Source organism: Pituophis catenifer, unplaced genomic scaffold (genome assembly GCF_029215685.1).
Source record: "Pituophis catenifer annectens isolate HBS135680 unplaced genomic scaffold, rPitCat1.0.hap2 SCAF_10, whole genome shotgun sequence".
Classification (NCBI taxonomy): domain Eukaryota; kingdom Metazoa; phylum Chordata; class Lepidosauria; order Squamata; family Colubridae; genus Pituophis; species Pituophis catenifer.
Window position 1 is genome coordinate 14,293,110 of NW_027256890.1, and position 14,457 is coordinate 14,307,566.

Genomic DNA, 14,457 nt, shown 5'->3' on the forward strand with positions numbered 1-14,457 from the left:
GCCTGGCTTCACAAAGTTTGCAGCAAAGTTTGATTTTGTAGTTTTTTAAATTCTTAAATCTTAAATTTGAATTGGTATTCCCACGTTTAACCTTATTTATTGGATATTCTTTTTTAATTTGTCTTTTAACTTTTGTATTCTCTGTTTCTTATTGTTGTGAGCCGCCCTGAATCCTTCGGGAGAAGGGCGGCATACAAATCCAATCAATCAATCAATAAAATAAATAAATAAATAAATGTCTATGGAGATTCTCAGTCGTCCGGGTCATAGTTGTCCCACGATGCTTTTTCAAGAGGCAGCTGGACTTTCTGGTTTTCCAAGAAACCTCTTCATCTTCTGCACCTCCAAATTCTCCCCACCCACCCCACCCCCATCCTAAAACAGGGTGTGTTGTGATGGAGTTTAAAGGTGGGAAGAAACATGGTTTGTATATTACAGAATATCTGCTATTCCGCCTCGCAGGATTACTTGCTAAACATGGATTGTGTTAAGGCGGGCAGGCGGGGCGAGTCGGGTGTTTCAGAGCCATCCATGTTGGGCGGGCCTCCTATCTAAGTTTAAGTTTAAGTTTAAGTTTATTTGATTTGTATACCGCCCTACTCCCGAAGGACTCAGGGCGGTGAACAGCCAACAATAAAATACATAAATACAAAAAATTTAAAAACCAGATAAAATCAAATTAAATCATTTTGGCCCAGACAGATTAAAACACCCCAATAATTTAAAAACAGATTAAAATTTACATATTTAAAAAAGGGAAGAGATTAGGCCAAGCCCGCCTGATGGAATAAAAAGGTCTTCACAGCACGGCGGAAGGAGCGCAAATCCGGGATCCTCCGTATCTCCGGGGGGAGCTCATTCCAGATGGTAGGTGCCCCCACAGAGAAGGCTCTCCCCCTAGGGGCCGCCAGTCGACACTGTTTGGCTGACGGCACCCGGAGGAGTCCCTCTCTATGAGAGCGTACTGGCCGGTGGGAGGCTATTGGTGGTAGTAGGCGGTCCCGTAAATAACCAGGTCCTAAGCCATGGAGCGCTTTAAAGGTGGTAACCAAAACCTTGAAGCGCACCCGGAAGACCACCGGGAGCCAGTGCAGCTCGCGCAGGAGAGGTGTTACATGGGAGCGCCATGTCGCTCCCATTACCACCCGCGCGGCCGCACTCTGCGCCAGTTGGATCTAGTGGGAGCCATGTCCCCCACCCCTCCTCACCAGGTCTTGCAGGGTGAAGGCCATCAGCTTCTTCTGCAGGGCTTCCACCAGGGCCATCTCGATGGCGTCGGAATCGTACTGAGACTGGCAACTGGAGCACAGCCAGCTGGGCAGCAGAGAGTTGTCCTGGAAGAGGGGAAGGAGGACCGTGGGTGGGCTTTGAAGGAGAAAGAGGGGGAGGGGATTTGCAGGGGAACAGCTCACTAACAATGGAAGAAGGAAGGGCCAGGGAACGAGAGTGCAATCATGCAGCGGTCCCTATTTTTTTGTGGCTTGGCGAACTGGGCTGCATGAGTGGCAATGAGCCTGCATGCACACGCAGCTCGGCTTGTGAAGTGGAGCTGCGCGCATGTGTGGACATGTGCCGGATCGCCACTCGTAGAAGTTGAGTTGTGTGCTCACATGCCTTTCTGCCGCTTGTGCAGCCCGGTTGCAAACAGGCCACAGCCCGGTAGAGGGCTGCGGCCTGGGATTTGTGGACTTCTGCAATAACGGATGGATAAGTCTTAGTGGACAACCAATTCAATAGGAGCCAGCCATGTGCGACAGCAGCCAAAAAGCTAATGCAATCCTAAACTGCATTAACAGAGGGATACAATCAAGATCAAGTGAGGTAGTAATACCACTCTATAGTCTTAGTAAGGCCACACCTAGAGTACGGCATCCAGTTTTAGTCACTACGCTATAAAAAAGATGTTGAGACTCTAGGAAAAGTGCAGAGAAGAGCAAACAAGATGATTAGGGGACCGGAGACTAAAACATACGATGGACGGTTGCAGGAACTGGGCCTGGCTAGTCTAGTGAAGAGAAGGACCAGGGGAGATAGGAGAGCATCTTCCAATATTTGAGGGGCTGCCACAGAGAGGAGGAAGGGGGTCAAGCTATTTTCCAAAGCACCCGAAGGCCAAACAAGAAATAATGGATGGAAACTGATCAAGGAGAGAGATTCAACCTGGAAACAAGGAGAAATTTTCTGACAGGGAGAACAATCAACCGATGGGACAGAAGTTGACTTCGGAAGTTGTGGGAGCTTCATCACTGGAGGCTTTCAAGAAGAGACTGAACTGCCATCTGTCAGAAATGGTGTAGGGTCTCCTGCTTGAAGGGGGAGGAGAGTTGGACTAGATGACCTACAAGGTCCCTTCCAACTCTGTTAATTTGTATCTGTATCTAAGATCAGGAATAGGCAACCCACATCCTCCATCAATTGCAGACACTGGAACTTGTCTACCTTGGATTTTGAGGCATGAAATACCCGAGAGAAAAAGAGAGATTAATTCGAAAACCCTGGAGGAGTCTAGGATTCCCACTTGTGTCCTGCACCTAAACAGCAACTCCCGGAAGGAAGGAAGAGGGCAGGGGAGACGAGCAGCGGCAGCAGGTGGCAAGCGGGGGATCTGTAGGGTACCTGAAAGAGAGCAGGATCCTTGCAGAGATCCAGGTCCCTGCAAAAGTTGCAGTTTCTACAGATGACCTCCGGGAGGACGTAGGAGCGGCAGGGATCGTGGAAGTTGGCCTCCTCGGAGAATTCCCCCACGTCGATGAGACGCAGGAGGTCCCGCTTCAGCTTCTGCACTTGGTTGGCGATGTTGGCATCCAGAGACAGCACCTGGGGAAGAGAGGGAGGCATTTTTATCTTGCGCTCAGGATATAAGCAGGACTAGCGAAGACAAGGAGGAGATGGGAGGCGAGAGTTTCCGCCTTCAAAGACCAAAGGAAACTTCCCCCGTGGAATTTCCGTCTGCCTCTTAACAGAGCTCCAGGCCTTAACAGAGCTCCAGACGCGGTAAAGATAATAAGCAACATTTCCGCACAGAATAATTCATGCATATGATGAAATATATATATATATATATATCCCTCATCTCCAACAAAATGCAAGAGCTTTGGTGGTGTAGCAGACTAAAGTGCTGTTAAGTAGCACTTAGCTGCCAGCTGCCTGCAGTTACTGCGAGTTCAAATCTCACCAGGCTCAAGGTTGACTCAGCCTTCCATCCTTCCGAGGTGGGTAAAATGAGGATCCGGATTGTGGGGGCAATAATTTATTTTATTTTATTATTCATATTTCTATGCTGCTCACTCTCTGAGGACTCTGCGTGGCTTACACTAAAGATAGTATACTAAATAACATATTGCCCCACAGCAATCCGGGTCCTCATTTTACCTACCTCGGAAGGATGGAAGGCTAAGTCAACCTTGAGCCGGTGAGATTTGATCCGCTGAACTAGCAGTCAGCTGAAGTAGCTGCAGTACAGCACTCTAACCACTGCGCCACCTCGGGTGACTTTGTATAAAAAAGAACACCGCTTAGGGTGGCCCGAAAGCCCTACTAAGCAGATATATACAAAAGTATGAAGGCTATTGCTTAACGCATTGTAAGCCGCAATGAGTCTCCGGAGAAGGGCGGCATATAAATCGAACCAATAAAATAAATAAAATAAAAAATATATTGCATTCCCCTCCTCCTCCCTCCAGTTTTTACCATTAGGGTTCAATTACATGGTGGGATCTGGGGGTGGCTCAGCCAACTCCTCAACACACCTGCCTGTTTAGACCGGGGAATTCTAGATCTCTCTTTTTTTTCCGCGTCAACCCTTTTTATCCGTTTATAATATAAAATACAAAAACACAGAAGCAAATAATAGGAAAAATAGGGGAGGGAAAAGTGTAGAGAAGAAGGGAAAAAGAAAGAAAAGGCGTTGACTTCCGACTCCCATTTGGGCCAGTAGAATAAGACGGTAACATCAAACCCCAACTTCTTACTTTGACATAATAGTATAAACTAGCCCATTTCTATAAACAACAGATCTATCTAATCGGGGAAACCCCAAATCAAAGTTTCATTTTCCCCCATCTCGAGCACAAAGTCCAGAAGCGGTTTCCAAGCAGAAACAAAAGTAATTGGTTTTTTTTTTTTCATTTATTAAAACAGTGTCAGCGTTCCAGAAGAACCCAACTCCAATTAAAAACTCTGAGACAGGCATTTTCTCAAAGTTCCCATTTATTAGAGTAGGTTTACTGGCACCTCTGGGAAAACCCGAATCTGAGAGCTCCGGGTTTCCCCTCAGTAAATCAAAACCACATATCCAGCCCCTGCAGCCATCAGTCCATCATATGGCTCAATCACCATCCATCCCAACTCAAGACACCACTTCAACCACTCCTCCTCCAGATGCAGGCATATACCATGACCTTGACCGAAAAGAAGAATGTGAGATATTATGACTAACTACATTCCTTCTATTAAATCCCCCCTCCTAGTTTCCCAAACAAAAGAATGAGGCAGCGTGGAAGCTTCCAGTGTTAATATTAATTATTTTAAATCTATTTTTAATCGTACTTTATGTAAAAATGCTTTTATTTTGGCTGTTCACCGCCCGGAGTCCGAAAGGAGAAGGGCGGTATAGAAATTCGAATAATAAATAAATAATAAATAAATAATATGACTTCCAAAGCTGACAAACAGTTAATGTCGCCGTCTCTGCAAACTCCAACTCAGCTTTTGCAACCCTTCTTCCAAGGATTGAAACAACCTTCTGTTTTTGTGCATTAAATGATTTTACTGCCGTCAACATATATAACATCGAAGTTCCAATTTCTTTTTTTTCTTGTCTTTTTCCCTGAAACCCCAAAGAAAACTTTCCGGTTTCATCTTTATATTCACTTTCTTTACTGCTCGGTCCATCCCAGCCCCCTCCTCTTCTTCCTCCTCCTTCTGCATAAAGACTACAGCTCCCAGGGGATTTCCTCTCACCTGACAGACGTGCTTGATGAACTCCAGCGCCGGATTGTTGAGCGTCAGATGTGAGCCAGGCAGGGAGGGAAATATTTCGGAGAGCTCTGTGGTGTGGCGAGACCCCGTGACTTTCTTTTGGATCTTCTGAGTGATGGTGAAAAAGCTTTGGGTCAGCTCGTTGGAGACGTACTCCTGCGAGAAAGCGATGGCGCCTAGAAGGGAGGAAGCAAGCAGACACGGCCATCAATGATGGGGAGCTATACGGCTGGCATAGAGAAGGACAACCCGCCCAAAAGCTCCACACTTTGTGCATCCTTCAGGGTGCAGAAGATATTTCTGTCCAGGTGAGACAGAGTTTTAAGTTCAATCAATCAGAATTGAGCTGGACAGGGACTTTGGAGGTCTTCTAGTCCAACCCACTCCCCGCTCAAGCAGGAGACCCTAAACATTTAGAACATAGAATAATGGAGTTGATAGGAACCTTGGAGGTCTTCTAATCCAATCCCCTGCTTAGGCAGGAGACCCTATACCATTCTGGACAAATTGCCTGTCCAATCTCTTCTTGAAAACTTCCAGTGTCGGAGGACCCATAATTTCTGGTGGCCAGCTGTTCCACTGGTTAATTGTCCTGACTGTTAGGAAGTTTCTCCTTAATTCCAGGTTGCTTCTCTCCTTGGTTAGTTTCCATTCATTGCTTCTTGTCCTGCCTTTATTCCCTATCACTATCAGTAAGACTTTTCTATTTTATCAAGCTGGCCTGGCCTAAATCTTCCCCCTTTTAAATGTGGAAATTTTAAATTTTTAAATTTTAAATTCGTCTTTTTATAGGGGTATGGGTAAGGCATTTTAAATTGGGGAGCCATTTTAGATTTAATTCTGTTTTAAACGTATTTTAATTGTTTATATTGTATGTTTTTAACTTTGGCTGTGCACCGCCCCGAGTCCTTCGGGAGAGGGGGCGGTATAAAAATCTAATAAATAAATAATAAATAAATAATAAATAATAAGTGTTGTACCGTATGATTCTTGACGAATGTTATCTTTTCTTTTATGTACACTGAGAGCGTATGCACCAAGACAAATTCCTTGTGTGTCCAATCACACTTGGCCAATAAAGAATTCTATTCTATTCTATTCTTCTATTCTATTCTATTCTTCTATTCTATTCTATTCTATTCTATTCTATTCTATTCTATTCTATTCTATTCTATTCTATTCTTCAGGTGTTTTGGGGAATAGCTTGACTGCCTCTTCTTTGGGGCAGCCCCTGAGATATTGGAACACTGCTATTATGTCTCCCCTAGTCCTTCTTTTCATTAAACTACAGTTCCAGCAACCCTTCTTCGTATGTTTTAGCCTCCAGTCCCCTAATCATGTTCATTGTCTTCAAATGCTTAAAGAACCAACTCTCTAGCACTTGGCCAACTGCCTACCACTTGGCCAAACGGATGGGAGGAGGGAGCCTGCGAGCACTCACCTGGCATGGTGCCCGTCTCCCCTACAGCTTCCTGGGAGGTTTGGCTGCTGGTTCGCCTCCTGACCGGAGTGCCTCCGGAGATGTTCCGCTGCATTTCCTCCTTGATGCTGTGGTGAACAGCCACGATGTAGGCTGGGAAGAAATAGGCAGAAGGGTGAAATGCCAAGCCATGATTTGACTGCCTTCCTCAAACCATCTGCCTCTTCTGGGAGTCGGAATATATAGGTTGACTGCCCGAAACCACAACTGGGACTGCAATTGTGGTTGTTAAGACGTGGACGTTGTAAATTGAGGACTCACCACATGATGAGACCCGGGTTTTTTATTTTTTGCAGCAGTTAAGCAATCAAATAATTGTAAGCCTGAATCACTTGGTCACGAAGCGAAGCAAGCAGTTGTAAATACAAATGCACTCTCTCGAATGGCTATTTTTTTTTTTTGCCAGAAACAGACAAAAACTTTGTATTGTATTGTATTGTATATTGTATATTGTATTGTGTATTGTATTGTATTGTTTTTTGTATTGTATTGTATTGTATTTTGTATTGTATTGTATTGTATTCTGTATTGTATTGTATTGTATTTTGTATTGTATTGTGTATTGTATTGTATTGTATTGTATTGTATTTTGTATTGTATTGTATTGTATTGTATTGTATTTTGTATTGTATTTTGTATTGTATTGTATTGTATTCTGTATTGTATTGTATTGTATTTTTATTGTATTGTATTGTATTTTGTATTGTTTTGTATTGTATTGTATTTTGCATTGCTTTGTATTGTATTTTGTATTGTATTTTGTATTGTATTGTATTCTGTATTGTATTGTATTGTATACTGTATTGTATTTTGTATTGTATTGTGTATTGTATTGTATTGTATTGTATTTTGTATTGTATTGTATTGTATTTTGTATTGTATTTTGTATTGTATTGTATTGTATTTTGTATTGTATTGTATTTTGTATTGTATTTTGTATTGTATTGTATTGTATTCTGTATTGTACTATATTGTATACTGTATTGTATTTTGTATTGTATTTTGTATTGTATTGTATTGTATTCTGTATTGTATTGTATTGTATACTGTATTGTATTTTGTATTGTATTGTATTTTGTATTGTATTGTATTGTATACTGTATTGTATTTTGTATTGTATTGTGTATTGTGTATTGTATTGTATTGTATTTTGTATTGTATTGTATTTTGTATTGTATTGTATTTTGTATTGTATTGTATTTTGCATTGCTTTGTATTGTATTGTATTTTGTATTGTATTTTGTATTGTATTGTATTTTGTATTGTATTGTATTGTATTTTGTATTGTATTGTATTGTATTGTATTTTGTATTGTATTTTGTATTGTATTGTATTTTGTATTGTATTGTATTGTATTTTGTATTGTATTGTATTGTATTTTGTATTGTATTGTGTATTGTATTGTATTGTATTTTGTATTGTATTGTATTGTATTTTGTATTGTATTGTATTGTATTGTATTTTGTATTGTATTGTGTATTGTGTATTGTATTGTATTGTATTTTGCATTGCTTTGTATTGTATTTTGTATTGTATTTTGTATTGTATTGTATTGTATTCTGTATTGTATTGTATTGTATACTGTATTGTATTTTGTATTGTATTGTGTATTGTATTGTATTGTATTTTGTATTGTATTGTATTGTATTTTGTATTGTATTTTGTATTGTATTGTATTGTATTTTGTATTGTATTTTGTATTGTATTGTAATTTTGTATTGTATTGTATTTTGTATTGTATTTTATATTGTATTGTATTGTATTTTTATTGTATTGTATTGTATTTCGTATTGTATTTTGTATTGTATTGTATTGTATTGTATTTTTATTGTATTGTATTGTATTTTGTATTGTATTGTATTTTGTATTGTATTGTATTGTATTGTATTTTGTATTGTATTGTATTTTGTATTGTATTTTGTATTGTATTGTATTCTGTATTGTACTATATTGTATACTGTATTGTATTTTGTATTGTATTGTATTGTATTCTGTATTGTATTGTATTCTGTATTGTATTGTATTTTGTATTGTATTGTATTTTGTATTGTATTGTATTGTATTTTGTATTGTATTGTATTGTATTTTGTATTGTATTGTGTATTGTGTATTGTATTGTATTGTATTTTGTATTGTATTGTATTGTATTTTGTATTGCATTTTGTATTGTATTGTATTGTATTTTTATTGTATTGTATTGTATTTTCTATTGTTTTGTATTGTATTGTATTTTGCATTGCTTTGTATTGTATTTTGTATTGTATTGTATTGTATTGTATTTTCTATTGTTTTGTATTGTATTGTATTTTGCATTGCTTTGTATTGTATTTTGTATTGTATTGTATTGTATTGTATTTTGTATTGTATTGTGTATTGTATTGTATTGTTTTTTGTATTGTATTGTATTTTGTATTGTTTTTTGTATTATATTGTATTCTGTATTGTATTGTATTGTATACTGTATTGTATTTTGTATTGTATTTTGTATTGTATTGTATTGTATTTTGTATTGTATTGTGTATTGTATTGTATTGTATTGTGTATTGTATTGTGTATTGTATTTTGTATTGTATTGTATTTTGTATTGTATTGTATTGTATTTTGTATTGTATTTTGTATTGTATTGTATTGTATTTTTATTGTATTGTATTGTATTTTGTATTGTTTTGTATTGTATTGTATTTTGCATTGCTTTGTATTGTATTGTATTGTATTTTGTATTGTATTTTGTATTGTATTGTGTATTGTATTTTGTATTGTATTTTGTATTGTATTGTATTGTATTTTGTATTGTATTGTATTCTGTATTGTATTGTATACTGTATTGTATTTTGTATTGTATTTTGTATTGTATTGTATTGTATTGTATTTTGTATTGTATTGTATTGTATTTTGTATTGTATTGTATTTCGTATTGTATTTTGTATTGTATTGTATTGTATTTTTATTGTATTGTATTGTATTTTGTATTGTATTGTATTTTGTATTGTATTTTGTATTGTATTGTATTGTATTGTATTCTGTATTGTACTATATTGTATACTGTATTGTATTTTGTATTGTATTTTGTATTGTATTGTATTGTATTCTGTATTGTATTGTATTGTATACTGTATTGTATTTTGTATTGTATTGTATTTTGTATTGTATTGTATTGTATTTTGTATTGTATTGTGTATTGTGTATTGTATTGTATTGTATTTTGTATTGTATTGTATTGTATTTTGTATTGTTATGTATTGTATTGTATTTTGCATTGCTTTGTATTGTATTTTGTATTGTATTGTATTTTGTATTGTATTGTATTTTGTATTGTATTGTATTGTATTGTATTTTGTATTGTATTGTATTGTATTGTATGGTATTTTTATTGTATTGTATTTTGTATTGTATTGTATTTTGTATTGTATTTTGTATTGTATTGTATTGTATTTTGTAGTTTTGTATTGTTTTGTATTTTGTATTGTATTGTATTTTGTATAGTATTTATTTATTGTATTGTATTGTATTTATTTATTGTATTGTATTTATTATATTGTATTGTATTGTATTTTCTATTGTATTGTATTGTATTGTATTTTGTATTGTATTGTATTGTATACTGTATTGTATTTTGTATTGTATTGTGTATTGTGTATTGTATTGTATTGTTTTTTGTATTGTATTGTATTTTGTATTGTATTGTGTATTGTATTGTATTTTGTATTGTATTGTATTTTGTATTGTTTTTTGTATTGTATTGTATTGTATTTTGTATTGTATTGTATTGTATTTTGTATTGTATTTTGTATTGTATTTTGTATTGTATTTTTATTGTATTGTATTGTATTTTGTATTGTTTTGTATTGTATTGTATTTTGCATTGCTTTGTATTGTATTGTACTTTGTATTGTATTTTGTATTGTATTGTATTTCGTATTGTATTTTGTATTGTATTGTATTTTTATTGTATTGTATTGTATTTTGTATTGTATTGTATTTTGTATTGTATTTTGTATTGTATTGTATTTTGTATTGTATTTTGTATTGTATTGTATTGTATTGTATTCTGTATTGTACTATATTGTATACTGTATTGTATTTTGTATTGTATTTTGTATTGTATTGTATTTTGTATTGTATTGTATTTTGTATTGTATTGTATTGTATACTGTATTGTATTTTGTATTGTATTGTGTATTGTGTATTGTATTGTATTGTTTTTTGTATTGTATTGTATTTTGTATTGTATTGTGTATTGTATTGTATTTTGTATTGTATTGTATTTTGTATTGTTTTTTGTATTGTATTGTATTGTATTTTGTATTGTATTGTATTGTATTTTGTATTGTTTTGTATTGTATTGTATTTTGCATTGCTTTGTATTGTATTGTACTTTGTATTGTATTTTGTATTGTATTGTATTGTATTGTATTTTTATTGTATTGTATTTTGTATTGTATTGTATTTTGTATTGTATTTTGTATTGTTTTGTTTTGTATTGTATTTTGTATTGTATTGTATTGTATTGTATTTATTGTATTGTATTTATTGTATTGTATTTTGTATTCTTTTGTATTGTATTGTATTTTGTATTGTATTGTATTTTGTATTGTATTGTGTATTGTGTATTGTATTGTATTGTATTTTGTATTGTATTGTATTTTGTATTGTATTGTATTTTGTATTGTATTGTATTTTGCATTGCTTTGTATTGTATTGTATTTTGTATTGTATTTTGTATTGTATTGTATTTTGTATTGTATTGTATTGTATTTTGTATTGTATTGTATTGTATTGTATTTTGTATTGTATTTTGTATTGTATTGTATTTTGTATTGTATTGTATTGTATTTTGTATTGTATTGTATTGTATTTTGTATTGTATTGTGTATTGTATTGTATTGTATTTTGTATTGTATTGTATTGTATTTTGTATTGTATTGTATTTTGTATTGTATTTTGTATTGTATTGTATTGTATTCTGTATTGTATTTTGTATTGTATTGTAATTTTGTATTGTATTGTATTTTGTATTGTATTTTATATTGTATTGTATTGTATTTTTATTGTATTGTATTGTATTTCGTATTGTATTTTGTATTGTATTGTATTGTATTGTATTTTTATTGTATTGTATTGTATTTTGTATTGTATTGTATTTTGTATTGTATTGTATTGTATTGTATTTTGTATTGTATTGTATTTTGTATTGTATTTTGTATTGTATTGTATTCTGTATTGTACTATATTGTATACTGTATTGTATTTTGTATTGTATTGTATTGTATTCTGTATTGTATTGTATTTTGTATTGTATTGTATTTTGTATTGTATTGTATTGTATTTTGTATTGTATTGTATTGTATTTTGTATTGTATTGTGTATTGTGTATTGTATTGTATTGTATTTTGTATTGTATTGTATTGTATTTTGTATTGCATTTTGTATTGTATTGTATTGTATTTTTATTGTATTGTATTGTATTTTCTATTGTTTTGTATTGTATTGTATTTTGCATTGCTTTGTATTGTATTTTGTATTGTATTGTATTGTATTGTATTTTCTATTGTTTTGTATTGTATTGTATTTTGCATTGCTTTGTATTGTATTTTGTATTGTATTGTATTGTATTGTATTTTGTATTGTATTGTGTATTGTATTGTATTGTTTTTTGTATTGTATTGTATTTTGTATTGTTTTTTGTATTATATTGTATTCTGTATTGTATTGTATTGTATACTGTATTGTATTTTGTATTGTATTTTGTATTGTATTGTATTGTATTTTGTATTGTATTGTGTATTGTATTGTATTGTATTGTGTATTGTATTGTGTATTGTATTTTGTATTGTATTGTATTTTGTATTGTATTGTATTGTATTTTGTATTGTATTTTGTATTGTATTGTATTGTATTTTTATTGTATTGTATTGTATTTTGTATTGTTTTGTATTGTATTGTATTTTGCATTGCTTTGTATTGTATTGTATTGTATTTTGTATTGTATTTTGTATTGTATTGTGTATTGTATTTTGTATTGTATTTTGTATTGTATTGTATTTTTATTGTATTGTATTGTATTCTGTATTGTATTGTATACTGTATTGTATTTTGTATTGTATTTTGTATTGTATTGTATTGTATTGTATTTTGTATTGTATTGTATTGTATTTTGTATTGTATTGTATTTCGTATTGTATTTTGTATTGTATTGTATTGTATTTTTATTGTATTGTATTGTATTTTGTATTGTATTGTATTTTGTATTGTATTTTGTATTGTATTGTATTGTATTGTATTCTGTATTGTACTATATTGTATACTGTATTGTATTTTGTATTGTATTTTGTATTGTATTGTATTGTATTCTGTATTGTATTGTATACTGTATTGTATTTTGTATTGTATTGTATTTTGTATTGTATTGTATTGTATTTTGTATTGTATTGTGTATTGTGTATTGTATTGTATTGTATTTTGTATTGTATTGTATTGTATTTTGTATTGTTATGTATTGTATTGTATTTTGCATTGCTTTGTATTGTATTTTGTATTGTATTGTATTTTGTATTGTATTGTATTTTGTATTGTATTGTATTTTGTATTGTATTGTATTGTATTGTATTTTGTATTGTATTGTATTGTATTGTATGGTATTTTTATTGTATTGTATTTTGTATTGTATTGTATTTTGTATTGTATTTTGTATTGTATTGTATTGTATTTTGTAGTTTTGTATTGTTTTGTATTTTGTATTGTATTGTATTTTGTATAGTATTTATTTATTGTATTGTATTGTATTTATTTATTGTATTGTATTTATTATATTGTATTGTATTGTATTTTCTATTGTATTGTATTGTATTTTGTATTGTTTTGTTTTGTATTGTATTTATTGTATTGTATTTATTGTATTGTATTTTGTATTCTTTTGTATTGTATTGTATTTTGTATTGTATTGTATTGTATTTTTATTGTATTGTATTGTATTTTGTATTGTATTGTATTGTATTTTGTATTGTATTGTATTTTGTATTGTATTGTATTGTATTTCGTATTGTATTTTGTATTGTATTGTATTTTTATTGTATTGTATTGTATTTTGTATTGTATTGTATTTTGTATTGTATTTTGTATTGTATTGTATTTTGTATTGTATTTTGTATTGTATTGTATTTCGTATTGTATTTTGTATTGTATTGTATTTTTATTGTATTGTATTGTATTTTGTATTGTATTGTATTTTGTATTGTATTTTGTATTGTATTGTATTTTGTATTGTATTTTGTATTGTATTGTATTGTATTGTATTCTGTATTGTACTATATTGTATACTGTATTGTATTTTGTATTGTATTTTGTATTGTATTGTATTTTGTATTGTATTGTATTGTATTTTGTATTGTATTGTATTGTATACTGTATTGTATTTTGTATTGTATTGTGTATTGTGTATTGTATTGTATTGTTTTTTGTATTGTATTGTATTTTGTATTGTATTGTGTATTGTATTGTATTTTGTATTGTATTGTATTTTGTATTGTTTTTTGTATTGTATTGTATTGTATTTTGTATTGTATTGTATTGTATTTTGTATTGTATTTTGTATTGTATTTTGTATTGTATTTTTATTGTATTGTATTGTATTTTGTATTGTTTTGTATTGTATTGTATTTTGCATTGCTTTGTATTGTATTGTACTTTGTATTGTATTTTGTATTGTATTGTATTTCGTATTGTATTTTGTATTGTATTGTATTTTTATTGTATTGTATTGTATTTTGTATTGTATTGTATTTTGTATTGTATTTTGTATTGTATTGTATTTTGTATTGTATTTTGTATTGTATTGTATTGTATTGTATTCTGTATTGTACTATATTGTATACTGTATTGTATTTTGTATTGTATTTTGTATTGTATTGTATTTTGTATTGTATTGTATTGTATTTTGTATTGTATTGTATTGTATACTGTATTGTATTTTGTATTGTATTGTGTATTGTGTATTGTAT

At 31.6% G+C, this 14,457-nt stretch overlaps 1 protein-coding gene across 1 annotated transcript in view; it reads right to left on the reverse strand.

Annotated features, from left to right (window-relative positions):
* The window catches only part of POLE (DNA polymerase epsilon, catalytic subunit), a 63,559-nt gene that overhangs the window by 1,251 nt on the left and 47,851 nt on the right, over positions 1-14,457 (reverse strand). Inside the window, exons 44-47 of the mRNA XM_070951344.1 lie at positions 6,422-6,553; positions 4,963-5,156; positions 2,617-2,817; positions 1,209-1,334 (exon numbers count right to left, since the gene is read on the reverse strand). Coding sequence (XP_070807445.1) covers positions 1,209-1,334; positions 2,617-2,817; positions 4,963-5,156; positions 6,422-6,553 — 653 coding nt within the window. The remainder of the gene's footprint in view (positions 1-1,208; positions 1,335-2,616; positions 2,818-4,962; positions 5,157-6,421; positions 6,554-14,457) is intronic.